The sequence below is a fragment of the Elgaria multicarinata genome, chromosome 3 (assembly GCF_023053635.1).
Source record: "Elgaria multicarinata webbii isolate HBS135686 ecotype San Diego chromosome 3, rElgMul1.1.pri, whole genome shotgun sequence".
Classification (NCBI taxonomy): Eukaryota; Metazoa; Chordata; class Lepidosauria; order Squamata; family Anguidae; genus Elgaria; species Elgaria multicarinata.
Window position 1 is genome coordinate 172,396,884 of NC_086173.1, and position 22,856 is coordinate 172,419,739.

At 42.5% G+C, this 22,856-nt stretch overlaps 2 protein-coding genes across 2 annotated transcripts in view; one reads left to right on the forward strand and one right to left on the reverse strand.

Annotated features, from left to right (window-relative positions):
- Window positions 1-22,856, forward strand: part of LOC134396274 (zinc finger protein 420-like) — a 647,156-nt gene that overhangs the window by 269,366 nt on the left and 354,934 nt on the right. The window lies entirely within an intron of this gene.
- Window positions 1-22,856, reverse strand: part of LOC134396998 (zinc finger protein 501-like) — an 84,791-nt gene that overhangs the window by 54,000 nt on the left and 7,935 nt on the right. The window contains exons 2-4 of the mRNA XM_063123611.1: window positions 19,429-19,521; window positions 19,216-19,335; window positions 18,396-18,762 (exon numbers count right to left, since the gene is read on the reverse strand). Coding sequence (XP_062979681.1) covers window positions 18,396-18,762; window positions 19,216-19,335; window positions 19,429-19,521 — 580 coding nt within the window. The remainder of the gene's footprint in view (window positions 1-18,395; window positions 18,763-19,215; window positions 19,336-19,428; window positions 19,522-22,856) is intronic.

Consider the following 22,856-nt stretch of genomic DNA (forward strand, 5'->3'; position numbering starts at 1 on the left):
GATTGTTAAGAGAGGGTGAAAATCCTGTTTTTTGGAAGCAAACTCAGATTAAGGAGGAGAAAAACAGCCCGTTCTCTGGCTGCAAGCAGACGGAAGGAGGGGGGAGCTAGAAGCGAAACGAACTTTGGAATGTTTGGAATGTTAGAGCTCTCCTGTCTTCTAGTCTGATAAACTGATGATTTATATACCCCTAATCTGAGAGAAAGGTTTAATGAGCAGTAATTCACCCTTTTAAATAAAAAAACATCGAAGAATAAGGTCTTTATCTGCTAAGAAGAGGGACGCGGTGGATTGTAAACGGGACATTGACTGAGTTAAAAATAGATCCATGCCGTATATTAGAAAAAAAGGGGAAAAAAACCCGGGGAAGGCTACTTGGCAAAGAACTCATCCTTCTAACCATAATTTGGCCCGTCTTGAGAAAGTGCCTGTTGAAAAAGACTTACAAAGTTCTGGAAGTGATTCAGAAGGGTCTAATAAAATGGCTGAAGGTTTTGGCACGGAGCCAATTTCAGCTGCATTGGGAGAATTGAAAAAACTGATCCTGGACAGCACTGCCACTTTGAGCAAGAAGATGGATGAGAATGAAAAAAAAGCGGCTGCCCGTATGGGGGCGCTAGCAGACAAGATAGCGGAGAATGATAGAGAGATAAAGAAGCTGGATGTGGAAGTTAAAGCACTTGCGAAAAAACAGGATGTTTTTGAAAAAAGCTGTGAGGTAAAATTGCAAAATCAAGATCTACAGCTGATCCGACTTCAAGATCAGGAACGGCATTGTAATGTGCGCATTAAACAATTCGCTGAAGAACCAGGAGAGGATTTGAGAAAAACAGTTTTGAAGTGGTTCAACGATATGATGCCAGATTTGGATATAAAAGACGGTGATATTGAAAGGATCCATAGCGTGGGAGGAGCAAAGTATAGAGGATCATCCAGAGACATTCTTGTGAGATTTGGCAGTTACTATAAAAAAGAGGAAGTGATGAAGAAATTGAGGGCTATGGTCATGATTAAATATAAAGGCAAAACAGTGCAAGTATTCAACGATCTTTGTCAGCAGACACTTCAATGGAGGCGCAGCATTAAGCAAATAACTGAAACATTAACAAAGAATGTAGTGAGATATGCTTGGGGTTACCCGGTTTTTTTGAAGTTTTCTTTTGCTGGGGGTGATTACAGAGTAACCTCTCTGGAGCAAGGCAAGGAGCTGCTGAAGAGATTGGGGTTATTTAAGGATGCAAGTTTTGGAGCTGGAGACGAGAATGGAGCCGTAGCCGGGGCGTCTGGGACGGGGTAAATGGGGAATGTTGTTATGAGATAATTAATGATAAGTAATTAAATACAGAGATCGTGCCGTCGGGGCGGGGCCCCGCCTCCCCCCTCTCCCCTAAGTTAGATGGCCAGAGTAATAGACTCACGGGGATATGGGGAGGGGGAAAGTAGTGGGGGGGAGAGGGGTTGGGGGGATTATTAGGGGGAGGGTGGGGGATGAAGGGGGGTTCAGGGTTTATTGTTATATTTGTTGTTTATGTTTATGAGTTGCAGAGCACATGGGATCGGAAGGAAAATCAAAAGGGAGATTATGAATAAGAATATTAAAGTATCAACGCTCAATGTTAAAGGTCTGGGGGCAGTCGTGAAAAGGAGGAGAATAGAACAAATGTTAAATAAAGAAAGATCGGATATTATCATGTTGCAAGAAACACACCAAAAATTTGATGGCGTAAATGAAATCCGGACAAGGTGGTCTGTTTATTATGAAAAGTCATTAGGGACGTCAAAAAAAAATGGAGTAGCAATTTTGATTTCAAAAAAAAGTGGATTCATAATGGAAACTGTAAGAAAGGATGATAATGGTAGATATCTTATGATAAAGGGGCAAATAGAAAGTGAGCAATATACATTAGTAAATGTTTATGCCCCTAATGAGAAACATAGAGATTTTTTTATGAATTTATTTAATGAAATAGAGGAGTTCAGGGAAGGATTTCTAATTTTAGCTGGGGATTTTAATATGGTAATGGATAATAGAGTGGATAGATCAAACCCCACAAATGTGGAAAAAAGAAATAATATTACTATATTAAATAAACTAGTTAAAGAAAAAGACTATGTAGATTGTTGGCGTTTACTGAATGGCTTGAATCTGGGATTCTCTTATTACTCCCCAGTTCATCAGACATATTCTAGAATAGATTATATAATGGTTTCAAAAGAGTTTGCAAGTAAGGTTTGTAAAATGGAAATGGGGGTAATAAAGGTAACGGACCATGCTTTGTTAAGTTTAGAATTTACAGTCAAAAAGAATTATAAGGAAGCGTTTAGGTGGAAATTAAACACAAAACTGTTAAAGTATAATAAGGTGGTAGAAAAAATGCAGAGAGAATTGATTGAGGCTTGGGAAATTAATGAGAAGGGAGGAACGTCAAGGGCAGTAGTTTGGGATACCATGAAGGCAGTATCGAGAGGGATATGTATTAGAGAAATGTGTAATTTAAGAAGGCAACAAGCAGCAGAGCAGGAACAATTGGAGGAAGAGATTAAGAAAATGGAGAAAGATTATTGGCAATATAAAAATAAATATAAATTAATAGAAATACAGGCAAAGAAAAAACAATTAGAAAATTTAAATTTAGAGGAGGTTCAAAAGAATTTAATATATATGAAAAGGGAGTATTTTGAAAACAGTAATAGGAATTCTAAAGTGCTTGCCAGGCTCACACAAAAGGAAAAAGCCAGGAACGGGATAGGGATTTTGAAGGATAAACAAGGGAAGTATTGTCATACAATGAAAGAGAAAGTAAAGATTTTTCAGGAGTTTTATCAGGAATTGTATAAGGGAAAGGATACTCAAAAACAAAAGTTGGAAGCTTATATAGAAAAATATATAAAGAAGAGAATAAAAATAGAGCATAAAGAGTTAATGGAGAAGGTAATAACTCAAGGAGAAGTAGAAGAAGTAATTGAGAATTTGAAGCCGGGTAAATCACCGGGGGTAGATGGTTTAGGACCAGAATATTATAAGGTTTTTAAAGGAATTTTAATACCAAAATTAATAAATTTGTATAATTCCATATTGGAAGGGGATAGAACGCCAGAATCATGGGAACATTCATTAATAATTTTAATACCAAAACCAGATAAAGATTTGACTGTCCCTGATTCATATAGACCTATTTCATTAATAAACCAGGATGCTAAGCTTTTTTCAACTATTTTAGCAAGGCGGTTGAATAAATTTATAGAGGAATATATAGGGGAGGACCAATGTGGATTTGTGGCAGGTAGACAGATGCCTAATTTAGTGGGAAGAGTATTAAATGCAATACAGGTGATAAATAAGTCTAGGGTTAAAGCGGGAATTCTGGCATTGGATATTTTTAAGGCTTTTGATTGTGTGAGCTGGCAAGCTTTAAAGATGGTTTTAAATAAAATGGGATTTGGAAATAAATTTAAAGCGATAATAGAACAGTTATACTCTCAAAATACAGCCATAGTGGTAGTAAATGATGGTGTGACAGATAAGATATGACTAGCCAGAGGGACAAGGCAAGGCTGTCCGCTCTCACCAGTCCTATTTGTAATGGTAATGGAATTATTGGCGAATGCAATACGAGAAGATGAGGAGATTGAAGGGATAGGTAGTATGAAAGAAATTAAATTGAATATGTTTGCAGACGACACGTTGTTGACGATAAAGAATCCAATAGAGAAGATGGGGAGAATTAAACAACTATTGAGAGAATTTGAGGATATTACGGGGTTAAAAATAAATTGGTCTAAATCAGAATTGATGTTGTTCAATTATACTAAAAAGGAAGAGAAGGATTGGGAAGGAAGGGGAAGAGAGATCAGAGTTAAGAATCAGATTAGTTATTTGGGAATAAAAATTATGCAGAAGTTAGAGAGTTTAGAGAAAGAAAATTTAAATGTGCTAAAAAAAGAGATTTTAGCAAAATTGGAAAAGTATAAAAGGTTAAATTTATCTTGGTTTGGAAGAATAGCATTAATAAAAATGAAGATTTTAGCAAAGATTAATTTTGTGTTTAGGATGTTACCAATAAAAATCTCAGAATTAGAGTTAAAAAGTTGGCAAAGGATTATAAATAATTATTGTAATGGTGATAAGAAAGCAAGGGTAAACAAAAGTAAATGGTATTTGAGCCAAAAAAAGGGAGGATTGGGTCTCCCGAATCTTAAATTATATTATGTAGCTAATAGATTAAGATATATAGTGGAGGCAATTATAGGATTAGGGGAATTAGATTGGATGGAAGAAGAGAATATGAGTAATATAGAGACTAAATTAGAAAATGTCTTCTTTATGGAAGGGAAAAAAATGGGTGGAAAGTATAAATAATCCGCTTTTGAGGTCTCACTGGGAAATTTGGAGTAAATATAAAGGGGTGCTGCTGCCAAGCAGCTCTCCTTTGTCACCGGTAATATTGTTGAAGAATTTCCCGGAGGAACTAAAGAGTAGATTAAGTAAAGTTTTAATAGAAAAAAATAAAATGAAATTAAGGGATTGGTTAAGGGGAATGAGTACAAGAGAGGATATGGAAGAGGTTCTGAAGGATAAAAAGTTAACTTGGTTAAATTATAGGCAATTAGAACAATAGACTAAAAAGTGGGTTAGAGATAATGGAGAGTGTAGAGAATTAACAAAGTTTGAAGAATTAATAGTTAAAAAAGATAAGGAAAGGGAGAAAAGAACAGTCTTAAAAGGGTTGATGAGTGAAATATATAGAATATTGGTGGAGGAAGGGACGGTGGATAATTCGGGTAAAATGGTTTGGGAGACAGATTTGAAGGTACAAATAGGAAAACAGGGTTGGGAGGGATTATGGAAACAAAGAGCGTTGAGAAATATGTCAGTAAGAATAAAAGAGAATTATTATAAAATTGTATGGAGGTGGTACCTAACTCCGGTTAGATTGAATAAGATAAACAATCAGCAATCAGAAAATTGTTGGAGAGGTTGTGGAGTTAAAGGAACGTATTTGCATATGTGGTGGGAATGTAATTATGTTCAGAAATTGTGGAAGATGGTGTTTTTGGAGATTGAAGAAATTGTGGAAATGAAGATAGAAAGAACACCAAAAGTTGCATTGCTATCACTATTTGAAGAAGATTTTAAATGTAAAAAGGAAATCAAGGAATTGATAACGAATTTGCTGACTGCAGCAAGATTGATTGTAGCTAGGAACTGGAAGATTCAAGGGGAATATTCTATTGAAGAATGGTATAAAGAAATATGGGATATAGCTATTAATGATAAATTAACAAGTAATATTAAATGGAGAAGAGGTATAGCTAAATCAAATGATTTTGAAGGAATTTGGAAACAGTTCCTAGTGTTTGTGTTTTCTAAGGGAAGTGGGAAACCACCAGCAGAAGAAAGTATGAGATTCTGGAATCAGGAATGAGATCCCGGGTGGGGGGTGCACTTGTAGGTTTTATTTGATTATGTTATTAAGATAAGATATTTTGTATTCAAAATTGAACATTATGTAGTATGTTGTTGTTGTTGCTGGTTTTTTTATGTGAATGTAATGTGTATGTTTAAAAAATTAAAAAAAAAAAAAAGGATTGTTATATTGCCTGGATATGTCTGTCAAAATGTTTTATTAAACACAGGGTGACAATCTGATATGTATATTTTGCTTCAGAGAAAGACAGGAAGTTTCCTTCTATGACCTGGCCTTCTATTTTGCCATCCATGAGATCAACCAGAATCCCAGGCTCGTACCCAACATCACCCTGGGCTACAACAACTACGAGAACTATTACAGTGCAAGAATCACATATGACGCCATGCTGGATCTGCTGTCTCCTGGGCACAAGAATATTCCAAACTACGGCTGTGGCAGACAGAATGGCCTGTTGGCTGTTGTAGAAGGGGCAGACTCTGAAATCTCCACCCATATTTCAACCATTTTGGACATCTACAAAATCCCACAGGTAGGAATGGAGGGTGGTAGGGGTGGGTGGGTGAAATCGAATTGTGCTTTGCTTTAAAGCAGTGGTTCCCGAAGTGGGCGGTACCGCCCAATTGGGGGGGTGGGATTGCATAGGGGGGCATTAAGAGGCATGGGGTCACTCGAGGTTGTCTTTTCTGAGAGGTGCCTCTCCAGAAGGTCTTAAAACCCAGGGACATTTTTATGGGAGAAGGTAGTTTGGTCCCAAGCCATATAGGGGAAGAATCCACACATGTATTAATAACGTTTAAGAAGAGTCCTTTTAACGGTGAATTGAAATGCTTCAAAAGCACCAAAACAGAGGCATTTGATCTCTTTGACCTCCCTCCCTCAGCAAGCCTGCAGTGGGTGCCTCCCATTTAAAGGGTCCAGTTGAGCTACAAAATGGCATTAAGCTGAAGCCAAAGTTTAAGAAATCATACCAGTTTTGGTTACAGAAGGAAATTTCTGATCACTATCCTGCTCTATGGAAGATGGTTCAGAAGCTCCTGGTTGCATTTCCAACATCATATTTGGTGAAATGTGGTTTTAGTGTGGTCTGCCTACTTCTCTCCATGCAAAGAAATCGACTCCAGATTACTAAACGTGATGATTTAAGGCTCATGTTAAGTGACTTTAAACCAGACCTTGAGAAACTGGCATCCCTTCATCAAGCCCATCCATCACATTAAGAATTTACAGAATAGTGAGGTATTCTACCCTAGTTACTAAATGTGAGGTCTAATATCCTTGCTAAATGACTATCAGACTTTGAAAAGATGATATCACTGGATCAAGTTCATCAATTACGTTTAATTGAAAAAACTAAAAAAAATGTAATTAGATTTTGACAAAATATTCAATTAATTGTTACTGTTTTGAATTTAATTGTTATTATCCTCCTTAGTGGGTCGTTGAAAACCGCTATTCTGAATAATGATTTTTATAGTGTAGGGCAGGGGGCACTGGGCATGAGTTTGAGTAACCAAGGGGGCAGTTACCTGGAAAAGTTTAGGAACCACTGCTTTAAAGGACTCTCTGGGGTGGAGAAGCTATGGTTTGTTTCTGTCTTTATATGGCTTTTGAACACATTTCCAATCCTCCTCTTCGTCCTTCTCCTCCTCATCTGTATGCTGCCCTAAGATCCCAGTGATGTAGTGTGCAATACAAATGTTTTAATTAATAAATAATAAAATAACTAAATCATCATCATATCAATAAGACTTTTATTTGGTTATACACGGCATGTTAAACTTTCCCCCTTCAAGTAACCAGGGGCATGTCTACACTTTCCGGCTATCTGGGAGAGAGGAGGATCTCGTGATATGCTAATCATGAGATCCTTCTCCTGTGTTCACAAGTGGCATGCGTCCTCCAGCGAAAGAGTAAGTTAAAAAAAAAGCCCTACCCCTCTCCCACCCCACTCCCAATGGCCCTGGACTCTTCCCATCCTGGCTTCCTGCCTCAGAGGTCGCCTGCTACTCATGGGGAAGAGGGAAGAAGCCAGGACAGCCGGCCACACCACCCATGGTCCTCGGGATCATCCCCGGACCGCGGGAAAACATGAGGAAAAAAAGGGTATGGCGATATTCCGGGGAAATGGAGGGATCATCCATCCCTACTCCTGGGATCCCCTGTGCATCCTGTGGATACACAGGGACAATCCCGAGATGATCTCTGGGATATTGCCCAGTGTAGACATAGAATCATAGAATAGCACAGTTGGGAGGGGCCTACAAGGCCATCGAGTCCAAACCCCTGCTCAATGTAGGAATCTACCCTAAAGCATCCCTGACAGATGGTTCTCCAGCTGCCTCTTGAAAGCCTCTAGTGTGGGAGAGCCCACAACCTCCCTAGGTAACTGATTCCATTGTCGTACTGCTCTAACAGTCAGGAAGTTTTTCCTGATGTCCAGCCGGAATCTGGCTTCCTTTAACTTGAGCCCGTTATTCTGTGTCCTGCACTCTGGGAGGATCGAGAAGAGATCCTGGCCCTCCTCTGTGGGACAACCTTTTAAGTATTTGAAGAGTGCTATCATGTCTCCCCTCAATCTTCTCTTCTCCAGGCTAAACATTCCCAGTTCTTTCAGTCTCTCTTCATAGGGCTTTGTTTCTAGACCTCTGATCATCCTGGTTGCCCTCCTCTGAACACACTCCAGCTTGTCTGCGTCCTTCTTGAATTGTGGAGCCCAGAACTGGACGCAATACTCTAGATGAGGCCAAACCAGGGCCAAATAGAGAGGAACCAGAACCTCATATGCCCCAAGTGTCTTATGATGGAAACAAGAGGAGAAAAATGACTACTGCATTGTATTTTGGGAAATGAAGACAATAACTATGAAGGATGTCTCAAGGCTGCAGATGTGATATAAAGGGCATAAAAGTGATTATGCTCAACGTCCTTCATCCCTGCCATATGGAATGTGTGGTCCTATGTACTAGGGTGACCATATGAAAAGGAGTACAGGGCTCCTGTATCTTTTAACAGTTGCATTGAAAAGGGAATTTCAGCAGGTGTCATTTGTATGCATGTCACACCTGGTGGAATTTCCTCTTCATCACAACAGTTAAAGCTGCAGGAGCTATCCTGCAGCTATCCTGTGACCAGGTTTAAAAGAGGGCAGCTTTAACTGTTGTGATGAAGATGAAATTTCACCAGGTTCTCCATATATACAAATGACACCTGCTGAAATTTCCTTTCCTATGCAACTGTTAAAGATACAGGAGCCCTGTCCTCCTTTCCATAGGGCCACCCTATATGTACCTATGTTTCTAATTGTGGCTTCAGTCCCATGCATAATCATTTGGGAGAAAGCTAAGTACACCGGAGCTAAAAAAAGAAAAGAAAACTTGTTTATTTCGAACAATATTTTCTACCAAAAATATCACTCAACGTGGGAATGGGGAAAGATGCAAATTTTTAAGGGAATTTTAGCTTAGGAAAAAAGAAAGAGTAGGCGTGATAGTAGTGTATATAAATCTAGATAAACCTTGAGGACCACAAATGAATGGTCTCTCCTTTGCAGAAAGCTACGGTATCCTTGGGGTGCTGTGGAAGTGGTTGTAGAACCCTACTGAATGTGCTTTCTCCCTTTGTAATATGTAAAACATCCATGTCTTTTTTCCGATACTAGGTCAGTTATGGGTTTGTCTTCCATGACCATAAGGATAAAACCCAGTTCCCTTTTTTCTACCGCGTGGTTCCAAAAAATGAATACTTGTACCTGGGGATGGTCAAACTGCTCCTGCATTTCAGATGGACGTGGATCGGTCTCTTCGCTCCAGACAATGACAATGGGGAAAGGTTCATGCAGACGCTGACACCATTGCTCACCTGGCATGGTATCTGTGTTGCAGTCTCAGGAAGACTCCCAGAACTGACCAAACCTGTACTGATATTTCCCCTTGAATTTCTTCTCAGATGGAGACAGTTCAAGGTATATGTTTTCTATGCAGACACACGTTCTTTCTATAATGGAATATTTTATCTAAAACAAACACTTGAGTTGTGGGTAAAATCTACCGAAGGGAGAGTCTGGATCACAACAGCTTTGTGGGACATCACCTCAATGTTGTCGAAGTCTAATTTCCATTTCAAGGACAGCCACTGGTTCTTTTCCTTCTCAATCCAGACAAAGAACAGGCCGAAACGTGCCGACGTTGATCTGGCTCGCATTACAAACCCTTACTTGGAAAAAGCATTTCGTTGTTCCTTTTCAAAACACACATTGTCTGTGAAACAGAAGGGTAGATGTGAACAGAAAGAGGAATTGCCCTTGGATGTGCTTCGACAGAGTCTGTCTCAAGACACCTACAGCATTTACCACAGCGTTCAGATGGTGGCGAAAGCCTTACATGAGGGTTACTCTTCCAGATCCAAGCGTATGAGGATGCGTATGAGGATGGTGGGTGGAGAACAGTGGGAACTTCCAAGGCTACAGCCATGGCAGGTATTTCAATTTCCATCACAGATCTCCCTACTAAAAAGAACAGAATGGCTCTTGACTCATTCTCTGTGGAACCGGACTCTGGGGAGGTTTGAGGCATAGTGGTCTGGGGAGATCTTCCATTTCCTGAGGCTCCTTGCACAGAATACTCCTGAGGCCTGTTAAGGCTTCTGTATCTGATGGGCACCACTCAGCTCTGTCTTCTGTTCCCTTCCACTGTACCTCATTTGGCATTCGATACGGCATTGTGAGTTGAGGGGGGAGCAGAAGGAGAAAGAAAGTAGTCAGGTGCTTCCTGTTGTGGGTGCAGCTAATGAGGGGACAGGAATGGCAAAGAGGCGGTCTTTAAATCACTGCAGCACCCTCACTGGCTGCGCATCCCATAGGTAGCATCTGTTTGGTTAGGATTGCTGCTACTCAAATCAAATTTGGGGTGGGGGGAGGCAAAACAAGGATTGAAATCCCCCTCAATTTGGTGGGGTTCAGTCTGGGGGGAAATCTTACAGGTACTATCCACACCTTTTCCCCGAATGTTCTCCCTTCCTCCCACACTAGAGGCCTTCAAGAGGAAGCTGGACAACCGTCTGTCAGGGATGCTTTAGGGTGGATTCCTGCATTGAGCAGGGGGTTGGACTTGATGGCCTTAGAGGCCCCTTCCAACTCTGCTATTCTATGATTCTCCAAAGTCTCTGGGAACAACACTACATGATGTAGCTTCTTGGGTAGACATGGCCACCAGATAGCAGCTGTAGGAGGTGCTCCAAATAATCATAGTGGATACTGAATCCCATCCTATGAGTGTAGACTTCCTCTACCAAACGAGCAAAAATCCCCTGAAATCTGCATAGGGAAGTGTATTTATTTATTTATTTATTTATTTATTTATTGCACTTATATACCGCTCCCATAGCCAGGGCTCTCTGGGCGGTTTACAGAAATTCTTTGGGGAGCATATTAACTTTTCTGTATATTGTTTAGTGGCTTTGATGTCAGCCTTTCCCGAAATACGAAAGCAGCCAGAACAGACTCAACAATGGACCTCTGCTTTTTCTTTGTTTGATGTATTTCAATCCCAACAGCAGAGACATTATAGCTTTGGAAGACATCTGCTCAAGAAACACTCGATCTAAACATGGTCGGTGCTGAGGTAACCAACATAGTTCCTGCTTTTTCTCTGTCATTCTAGCTTCACCCATTTCTGAGAAAAATTGGCTTTTCCAACACTTCAATGGATGGAATGCATCTGGGTGGGGACGGGGAACTGACAGCCAACTTTGATATTTGGTTGACCTGGGTTGCCCCAGCCAGTACCTCAGTTGTTCCAGTGAAAGTTGGGAGTCTCGAGAGACGGACGTCCCCAGACCATGAGTTCCACCTTGATGAGGATCCTTCAGTGTGGAAGAACTATGTGAGTCTAACCCAACAATGGTGAAACTTCAGGCCCATAAGCCCAAACTGGGCCACGAGTCCTGATGCAGCCCTCCATAATTTTTTTTATTATTATTATTACTATTCTTATTATTTGCATTTGTATACCGCCCCATAGAAGAAGCTCTCTGGGAGGTTCCCCTGATGGCATCTTTTTGATTTTATCCCTGCCAGAGCTTCCAAACACTCCACTGACAATTTTTCTTGTCTTCCTGGGTAGACCCCACCTTTTTCAAGATGTACCAAAAGCTGCTCCCCTGGACACGTCAAGGTGATTCCGGAAGGAAAGCCCATTTGCTGTTACGACTGTGCTCTCTGCGTGGAAGGGACCATCTCTACTCAGGAAGGTAAAGGGATAGGGGCAGAGATTAACTGCAATGTGTTCGCTGAGAGTTTTTCAAAGATGTTCTCAAATGTAACTCATTTCTTAGTTGTGTGGGGGGAAAATAGAAATCTGTTCCACAGACAGATACAGTACTGTCAGGGATGCTTTAGGGGGATTCCTGCACTGAGTGGGGGGTTGGGCTAGATGGCCTTATAGAACCCTTCCAACTCTACTATTCTATGATTCTATGAAATACTGTTGGTCACAAATCACCCTTCTTTTTCCTCTTCTTCTCCTCCTCCTCCTCCTTCACCTCCTCTTCAGAAACAGACCATTGCACCAATCTAGACAAATGCAGATAGACATTGTTGATAACAAATCACCTTTCTTCTTCTGCTCTTCCTCAGATGCAGAGCTTTGCACCAGATGCCTGGAACATCAGCACCCAAACAAGGAACATGATCAATGTGTCCCCAAGGATATAACTTTCCTCTCCTATGAGGAATATTTGGGGATCATCCTGGCTTCCCTTTCCCTTTTCTTATCCATAACCACATGCTTCATATTAGGAATCTTCATTAAAAACCTAGAAACCCCCATAGTCAAAGCCAACAACCGGGACCTCTCCTACATTCTCCTTGTCTCCCTCTTGCTTTCCTTCTTGTCCTCCTTCCTCTTCATCAGCCAGCCAAGGACAACGACCTGCCTCCTCCGACAAACAGCCTTCAGCATCGTCTTCTCAGTTGCCGTTTCTTCTGTGTTGGCCAAAACAGTGACTGTGGTCCTGGCCTTTCTGGCCACAAAGCCAGGGAACAGGGTGAGGAGGTGGTTGGGGAAGATGTTGGCCAACTCCATTGTCATTTCCTGTTCCAGTGTCCAAGTTGCCATCTGCACCATTTGGCTGGGCATCTCTCCCCCGTTTCCAGATTCTGACATGCACTCTCAGCCTGGACAGATCATCCTGCAATGCAACGAAGGGTCTGTCACCATGTTCTATGTTGCCCTTGGCTACATGGGCTTCCTGGCTGCCATCTGCTTCATGGTGGCCTTCCTGGCCAGGAAGCTGCCTGGGTCCTTCAATGAAGCCAAGCTGATCACCTTCAGCATGCTGGTCTTCTGCAGCGTCTGGGTCTCCTTTGTGCCCTCCTACCTGAGCACCAAGGGGAAATACATGGTGGCCGTGCAGGTCTTCTCCATCTTGGCCTCCAGTGCTGGGCTCCTGGGCTGCATCTTTCTTCCCAAGTGCTACGTTATTGTCCTGAGGCCCGATCTGAATACAAAGGAACATCTAACAACAAAAACTAAGGGTGGCAGCTGATTTTTAAAATATTCTTTCACGTTCACATCCATTGCATCAGTAATGGCAAGAAAATCTGGGGAAAGTTATGCCACACACACACACAAAAAGGTTCTCATCAGGGAGCAAGATGACTTCTCAGAGAAGTTCTTAATTGGGTAAGGGTGCAAGATTGGGAAAAAAGTGCTACAACCCCCAAGCTACACTGAATACAGAATTTCAAACAATGGCCCCATTCAGAAGACACCTTAAACCACAGCTTTAACCATGGTGAATAAAGCAAAAGGCCTTATTCACTGTGGGTAAAGCCGTGGTTTAAGGTGTCTTCTGTATAATATTAGGATCTAAATCAGAGTCCCATTTACTTACAAAAGTATGCCTTGAGCATGCAGCAGTCCAAATCATAGAATAGCAGAGTTGGAAGGGGCCTATAAGGGCATCGAGTCCAACCCCCTGCTCAATGCAGGAATCCACCCTAAAGCATCCCTGACAGAGGGTTGTCCAGCTGCCTCTTGAAGGCCTCAATAGAATAGATTCAATAGGGCTTTCTCCGCTGTGGCATCCCGGCTGTGGAATGAGCTCCCCAGAGAGGTCCGCCTGGCGCCTATTTATTTATTTATTTATTTATTTATTTATTACATTTTTATACCGCCCAATAGCCGAAGCTCTCTGGGCGGTTCACAAAAATTCAAACCACAGTAAAACACCCAACAGTTTAAAACACAATTACGAAATACAGTATAAAAAGCGCAACCAGGATAAAACCATACAGCAAAGTTGATATAGGATTAAAATACAGAGTTAAAACAGTAAAATTTAAATTTAAGTTAAAATTAAGTGTTAAAATACTGAGTGAATAAAAAGGTCTTCAGCTGGCGACGAAAGCAGTACAGTGTAGGCGCCAAGCGGACCTCTCTGGGGAGCTCGTTCCACAACCGGGGTGCCACAGCGGAGAAAGCCCTCCTCCTAGTAGCCACCTGCCTCACTTCCTTTGGCAGGGGCTCATGGAGAAGGCCCCCTGTAGATGATCTTAAGGTCCGGGTAGGTACATATGGGAGGAGGCGTTCCTTCAGATAACCTGGCCCCAAACCGTTTAGGGCTTTAAATGTTAATACCAGCACTTTGAATTGGGCCCGGACCTGGACTGGCAGCCAGTGAAGTTGTAAAAGGACTGGCGTAATGTGATCTCGCCGGCCAGTCCCTGTTAATAACCTTGCTGCCCTGTTTTGCACCAGTTGAAGTTTCCGGACCGTTTTCAAAGGCAGCCCCACGTATAACGCATTGCAGTAATCCAAACGAGAGGTTATCAGAGCATGGATAACTGTAGCTAAGCTATCTCTGTCCAGATAAGGGCGCAGCTGGTATATCAGCCTGAGCTGATAAAAGGTGCTCTTTGCCACTGAGTTCACCTGTGCCTCAAGTGACAGTTCTGGATCCAAGAGCACCCCCAAACTACGGACCCGATCCTTTAGGGGGAGTGCAACCCCGTCCAGGACAGGGCAAACATCACCTCGCCGGACAGAAGAACCACCCGCTAACAGTACCTCCGTCTTGTCTGGATTGAGTCTCAGTTTATTAGCCCTCATCCAGTCCATTACCGTGCCCAGGCACTGGTTCAGAACAGTCACTGCCTCACCTGGGTTTGATGAAAAGGAAAGGTAGAGCTGGGTATCATCCGCATATTGATGACACCTCAGTCCACATCTCCGGATAACCTCCCCCAGCGGCTTCATGTATATGTTAAACAGCATAGGGGATAAGATAGAGCCCTGTGGAACCCCATGGCTTAGGTGCCACGGCACAGAGCAATAATCCCCCAGCACCACCTTCTGGAATCGGCCATCCAAGTAGGAGCGGAACCACTGCAACGCAGTACCTCCAACTCCCAGCTCAGACAACCTATCCAGAAGGATACCATGGTCGATGGTATCGAAGGCCGCTGAGAGGTCCAGGAAAACCAACAGGGTCGCACTCCCCCTGTCTCTCTCCCGACAGAGGTCATCCCACAGGGCGACCAAGGCAGTTTCCGTTCCAAAACCAGGCCTGAAACCCGATTGAAATGGATCTAGATAATCCGTTTCATTCAAGAGTGCCTGGAGTTGTCCTGCAACCACCCGCTCAAGCACCTTGCCCAGGAAAGGGATATTAGCCACCGGCCTGTAGTTGTTAACATCCTCCGGGTCCAGATTAGGCTTCTTCAGGAGTGGTCTAATTGCCGCCTCTTTTAAAGAGGCTGGCACCACTCCCTCTCTCAAGGAGGCATTTACAACCTCCTGGACCCAGCCGGCGATCCCCTCCTTATTTGATGTAATGAGCCACGAGGGGCAAGGGTCAAGAACACAGGTGGAAAGCCTACACTGTACTGCTTTCGTCGCCAGCTGAAGACCTTTTTATTCTCTCAGTATTTTAACACTTAATTTTAACTTAAATTTAAATTTTACTGTTTTAACTCTGTATTTTAATCTTATATCAATTTTGCTGTGTGGTTTTATCCTGGTTGCGCTTTTTATACTGTATTTCGTAATTGTGCTTTTAACCTGTTGGTTGTTTTATTGTGGTTTTAATTTTTGTGAACCGCCCAGAGAGCTTCAGCTATTGGGCGGTATAAAAATGTAATAAATAAATAAATAAATAAATAAATATAAATAAATAAATAAATAAATAAATATAAATAAATAAATAAATCTATTCTCAAGGTCATTTGGACTTGGAGGCAGCGTATTATTATTATTATTATTATTATTATTATTATTATTATTATTTATTTATATAGCGCCATCAGTGTACATGGTGCTGTACAGAGTAAAACAATAAAATAGCAAGACCCTGCCGCATAGGCTTACGTTCTAATAGAATCATAATAAAACAGTAAGAAGGGGAAGAGAATGCACCAATCAGGCACAGGGTAGAGTAAAACTAACAGTATAAAAGTCAGATCAAAATCAAGTTCTAAAAGCTTTAAGAAAAAATTAAAGTTTTTAGCTGAGCTTTAAAAACTGCAATTGAACTTGTAGTTCGCAAATGTTCTGGAAGAGCGTTCCAGGCGTAAGGGGCAGCGGAAGAAAATGGACGAAGCTGAGCAAGGGAAGGAGAGACCCTTTGGACGGGTAAGAAACATGGCGTCAGAGGAGCGAAGAGCACGAGTGGGACAATAGTGAGAGATGAGATAAGAAAGATAGGAAGGAGCTAGACGGTGACAAACTTTGGAAGTCAACAGGAGAAGCTTATATTGGATTCTGAGGTGAATTGGAAGCCAATGAAGGGATTTCAGAAGTGGAGTAACGTGGTCTGAGCGGCGAGCCAGGAAGATGATCTTAGCAGCAGAGAGGTGAATAGAAACCAACGGACTGATGTGAGAAGAAGGAAGGCCGGTCAGAAGAAGGTTACAATAGCCCAGCTGGGAAATAACCAGTGGCATAGCGTGGGGCCGGGGGCCTCAGGGGTGGTTGCCCTGGGCGCAAAATTCTTAGGGGTGCAAAAAATTCAAAAAGAACGAAAGAAAGGAAGTAGTAATAATAAATTTAAAAAATTAAAATCTGTGTAGATCCAACTGTGTAGACGGGGCAAATCAACGTTGCCATGTAACATTTTACAGCATTTTCCCATTCATTCATTGTTATTTATTACGGTCACAGAGCAGCAAAATCAACACCAAAACATACAAAGGAGAGATAAAAAGTGACATGAAAACAAAATACAGCTTGGTGAGTTGCTTCTCTCAGAAGCATTGCAACGTTATTTTTCTAATTTGCATTGAGGTCATGAGAAACTTAGAGACCCTTTCAGTAATATGGGAGGACACATCCCTTAAACAGCATTTGTCTTGTTGCGCGCAGGTCAGGAAGGCCTTGCAGGCTGCATTTCCTCCGAAACGGGCCTCTCTAGCACACGCGTTGCTGCTCTGGCTACCTTCTAAGTCATCCAGAAGGAGGACAGAGCAGCGGACGACGCGTGTGCTAGAGAGGCCCGTTTGGGAGGAAATGCAGCCTGCAAGGTGATCGGTTGTCATATCATTGCCTTGTATAAGGAAGTCAATCCTGATGAGCGGATTGCTAACTGGACAGCTTTAGATTTGCTTCGGTGGGTGTACAAGAGGAAGCTGCGAGAGAGTTTGACAAACTTTGACAAACTTTGTTGTGACATTAAGAATCTTTCTAACTATCACTGTTTCAACTGCCAGTTGTGAAAGACGTTTCTCAAAACTTAAATTAATCAAAACGTATCAGAGATCTACAATGACCCAAGAAAGACGGAGTAACCTAGCAATACTGTCAATTGAGAGAGATTTCAATGTAGATTTCAATACTGTTATTGAAAAATTTGCACATATTAAAACCAGGCGATTTTAAATAAATGTAAGTATTGGTATACTAGTATTAAATTAATTTTACTTTAAATAGATCAGTATTTTCATAGAATCATAGAATTGCAGAGTTGGAAGGGGCCTACAAGGCCATCGAGTCCAACCCCCTGCTCAATGCATGAATCCACCCTAAAGCATCCCTGACAGATGGTTGGCCAGCTGCCTCTTGAAGGCCTCTAGTGTGGGAGAGCCCACAACCTCCCTCTGTTACTGATTCCATTGTCGTACTGCTCTAACAGTCAGGAAGATGAGCGGCCATTAGCCAACACGTCAATTGAACGAGCCGCTAGATAAGAAGCAAACCAGTTATAGGCAGAGTCTATAACCAGGCTTGTGTGAATTACCTATAAGGAATGTTACACTTAATCTGAGGCCCAACAGATAATTTGTACGGACAGTAAGGCCACCATGTTTAGACAGGAAAAAAGTCCTACACCACCCAGCAATCCCCAGTCAGCCATTCTGGGAGTTGCATAGAATTTTACCCAAAATGTGATTTAAAAAATAAACACAGAGACACACACCTCTTTGTAAACATTTAGTTTATTTCTTCAGAAATGCCAAAAAAATGTTTATAGCATAACAAGATACATTACGAGAGCATAGGACACTTATAGAGGCAACAAGCAAAACACATTTCAGAAACTTTCAGAAACTTCTTTCTCATCTTTCCTTTGAAAAATCAAAACCTCTGAACCATGGGAATTTTCTGACCTTTACCAAAAGAGAGGAAATTTCAAGATGAAGTGGTGATGCAATTTAAGGCTTATTCTTCACTCAGAACATTTCTAGGGCTTTTTGGACTTGTGAATTCTTTTGATGTGAATTCAAGCGTAGCCTGCAACTGAATTTCTTTCCTCATTCAGTTCTACAGCTTCTCCCGTGTGTGGATTCCTTTATGTCTTTTGAGGTGTGAGCTGTGACTAAAGCTCTTCCCACACTCTAGGCATTTATAGGGTTTCTCTCCCGTGTGGATTCTTTGATGTGATTTAAGGTGTGTGTTGCGAATAAAGCCCTTTCCACACACCGAGCATTGATATGGCCTCTTGCCTGCATGAACTCTTTGATGAATCGTAAACGCCCGTTTGCGTCTGAATTGCTTTCCACACTGAAAACACTGGTGGGGTTTCTCTCCTGTGTGGATGCTTTGATGAGCATAAAGGGAGGGCTTCCGACTGAAGCTCTTTCCACACTCTGAGCATGTATATGGCTTGTCCTCACTGTGGACTTTAAGATGAGAAGCAAGGCCTAAGCTCTGGCTAAAGCACTTTCCACACTCTGAGCATTTATAGGGCTTCTCCCCTGTGTGGACTCTTTGATGTAAGGTAAGATATATCCTCTGCCTGAACCAGTTTCCACACTCCAAGCATCGAAATGGCTTCTCCCCGGTGTGGATTTTTTTATGACCTTTCCGGTGTCCGTTGTCCCTGAAGGTCTTTCCACACTCTGGGCATGTATAGGGCTTCTCCCCGGTGTGGATCCTGTGGTGAGCAATAAGGCCAGTGCTGTGCCTGAAGGTCTTTCCGCACTCTGCGCATCGACATGGCTTCTCACCTGTGTGGATTCTTTGATGAAATGTAAGACCCACTTTCCTAGTGAAACTCCTTCCACACTCTGAGCACTGATATGGTCTCTCTCCAGTGTGTATTCTTTGATGTACTCGAAGTGCTGTGCTTCGGGTGAAGCTTTTCTCACATCTCTTGCATTGATGCAACTTCTCCCCGGTGTGGGTCTTTTGATGTATTGTCAAGCTTCTGCTCTGCTTGAAATGCTTCCCACATTGTGGACATTGCCATGTTTTGTCCCTATCTTGCAGACTTTGGAGTGTGTTAAGGCTTGATTTCCTAACTAAGATTTTTGCCTCTAAAAGGGACTTTTCCCTTTGATTTCTTTTGGGACCTTCCTTGGGGCCTTGGGGTCTTCCTCTTTCAGGCCTGCTGGATGTCTCCTTCCACAGCTGTTTTGCCTCCGTTTTCTTTCGCTGTTCCTCGCAATCTTCCTCATTCTTCTTCCCATTGCCTGAAGGAAGAGAGAGAGAGAGAGAAATCCCGGCTAGGAAAACTCACAGCTTCATGTACCTGACCAGGATTCCCCATCCCAAGAAGCAGCTACCTGTTGATCTCTCTTCTTCCGAGTCCTCCACAAATGGGTCTTCCCCCTCCTCCAGCTGGAAAATGAGGTCAGGTTTGGGAACCAGAAGTCTTCCTTTGGAAGAAGGAAAGAGACACGTCACTCTGGGCATTTCAGATTCAAACAAACCTCCAGGGATTCGAAGACAGCCTGTTTGCATCTTCCTATCCCAACCCCAAGAAAATAAATGGACATTTAATTCCTATATACGGCATGCAACAGGGTGGAGGAGGAGAGGAGTTACTACGCTGAACTGGAAGCAACTCTCCCCTGCCAGGATTTGTCCACCACTTCACCAGCATGCGATGAACCGGCACTGGGAAGGCAGCCATGGAGGGAAAAACCCAGTAGCAAACTTCTCAAAGTGTGCTCTTAGAGCATCACAGTTCCTCCAAAGAAGAGCCAGAAGACATCAGGTGAACAAATTGCCAGTGTTTCAAGGAAGTGTGATGTAGTAGTGATGGGGGTCTTCAATTACCCTGATATCTGTTGGAAGACCATTACTGCCAAAAGCAGCCCTTTCAAGAAATTCCTGACATGTATGGGTGATAACTTTCTCCTACAGAAAGTGGTGGAAGGAACTAGAGGATCGGCAATCCTTGACTTGTTATTGACCAATAGGGATGACTTAGTGGATAAAGTGGCAGTTATGGGAACTCTGGGGGAAAGTGACCACGTCATACTTGAATTCTTGATTATGAAGGAGACAAAAGTCGAGCATAGCCATACACGTACTCTGGATTTTAGGAAAGCTGATTTTAATAAACTCAGAACTATAATAAGTAAGGTCCCGTGGCAAGGGAGCCTAAAGAGAAAAGGAGTGCAGGATGGGTGGGAGTATCTAAAAAATGAAATTTTAAAGGCACAGTTACAAACAATTCCAACAAGGAGAAAAGATAGAAGACAACAGAGGAAACCAATGTGGCTCCACAAAAAGCTTATTGATGAACTGAGAACAAAAAGGGATACATATAGGAAGTGGAAGGAAGGCCAGGCTACAAAAGAAGAGTACAGACAAGTGGCGCAGAAGTGCCGAAATGGCGTCAGGAAGGCTAAAGCTGTGAATGAGCTGAGATTAGCGAGGGATGCTAAAAGCAATAAAAAGGCTTTCTTCAGATACGTGAGTAGTAAAAGACAGAGGAAAGAAATGGTGGTTCAACTGCTTAATGAGGATGGCAAATTGATAACAGACGACAAAGAAAAGGCTGAAGTGCTCAATTCCTACTTTGCCTCGGTCTTCTCCCAAAAGCGGGTCTATGACCCCCCTGGAAAAAGTGAAGCAGAAGTTGAGGGGGCAGGATTGCAGTTTGAGATTGATAAACAAATGGTCAAAGAACACCTAATTTCCTTGAATGAGTTCAAATCTCCAGGGCCTGATGAACTGCATCCAAGAGTAATGAAGGAGCTAGCGGAAGAACTCTCAGAACCTTTGTCTATTTTCTTTGCAAAATCATGGAAGACGGGTGAGGTGCCAGATGTCTGGAGGAGGACTAACGTTGTCCCTATCTTCAAAAAGGGCAAAAAGGAGGAACCTGGGCACTACAGACCAGTCAGTCTGACATCCATCCCTGGGAAAATTCTGGAGCAGATTATAAAGAAGTCAATCTGTAAACACCTTGAAATCAATGCAGTGATTACTAGAAGCCAACATGGATTTGTCAGGAACAAATCCCGTCAGACTAATTTGATCTCATTTTTTGATAGGATAACCTCCCTTGTGGACTGTGGGAATGCTGTGGATGTCATATATCTTGACTTCAGCAAAGCTTTTGACAAAGTACCACATGACATTCTGATTAACAAACTAGCTAAAAGTGGGCTACATGGAACAACTATTAGGTGGATCCACAGTTGGCTACAGAATCGGACTCAAAGAGTACTTATCAATGGAACCTTCTCAAACTGGGGAGAGGCAACGAGTGGGGTGCCGCAGGGCTCAGTCCTGGGCCCAGTGCTCTTCAACATTTTTATTAATGATTTGGACGAGGAGGTGCATGGAACGCTGATCAAATTTGCAGATGACACAAAATTGGGTGGGATAGCTAATACCCTGGAAGACAGAAACAAACTTCAAAGTGGGCATGTTTAGCCTGGAGAAGAGAAGATTGAGGGGAGACATGATAGCACTCTTCAAATACTTTAAAGGTTGTCACACAGAGGAGGGCCAGGATCTCTTCTCGATCCTCCCAGAGTGCAGGACACGGAATAACGGGCTCAAGTTAAAGGAAGCCAGATTCCGGCTGGACATCAGGAAAAACTTCCTGACTGTTAGAGCAGTGCGACAATGGAATCAGCTACCTAGTGAGGTTGTGGGCTCTTCCACACTAGAGGCATTCAAGAGGCAGCTGGACAACCATCTGTCATGGATGCTTTAGGGTGGATTCCTGCATTGAGCAGGGGGTTGGACTCGATGGCCTTGTAGGCCCCTTCCAACTCTGCTATTCTATGATTCTATGATTCTATGAAGCAGCGACCACAAAAGGCCTCAAGGTCAGAACTTGTTTCCCTTCCAAGAAAACCCCATAATCCTGCCAGCCCGGAAGAAAAGAAGGGGAGTTGGGGAAGCCCTTGAAGAGCGAAAAATAAGGCTATAAGTATTCTTTTGCTGAATAGGAGCCAACAGCATGATGTGGCTGCAAAAAAAGCAAATGCTATTTTGGGATGCATTAATAGAAGTATAGCTCCCAAATTGCGTGAGGTACTGGTTCCTCTCTATTCAGCCCTGGTTAGGCCTCATCTAGAGTATTGCGTCCAGTTTTGGGCTCCACAATTCAAGAAGGACGCAGACAAGCTGGAGCGTGTTCAGAGGAGGGCAACCAGGATGATCAGGGGTCTGGAAACAAAGCCCTATGAAGAGAGACTGAAAGAACTGGGCATGTTTAGCCTGGAGAAGAGAGGATGGAGGGGAGACATGATAGCACTCTTCAAATACTTCAAAGGTTGTACGGTCTCTCCCCTCTGTGGATTCTTTGATGTGAAGGGAGGCTGGCAAGCTGCCGGAAGTTCTGATGTCTTCCAAGGCTACCTTGACCTTAGCAGAATACAATGTTCATTTGTGACAACATCTGCAGTCTTCTGGCCTAAATGGCTCAGCAGATTTTAAGGAAAAAATAACTATTTAATACATTTGTCTATCCCAGATGAGATGAGTAGGTGCACCATGATGTCTCCCGAAGTACCTCAATCATTCTGGGGGGAGGGATATGTAAACTATATTATACTCATTTTTATATATGTGTATGACTTCATTTTATTTAAAAACACGTCCACACACACCATATATCCCACTTTTCGAAGAACCTTCCCAACTTTGCAAAGTTTTTGGAGTTTTTCTTCAGTAAAGAACCCTGGGGCATCTTCCCCTCCTTATTGTTTTACTATGATTTTATTAGATTGTAAGCCTATGCGGC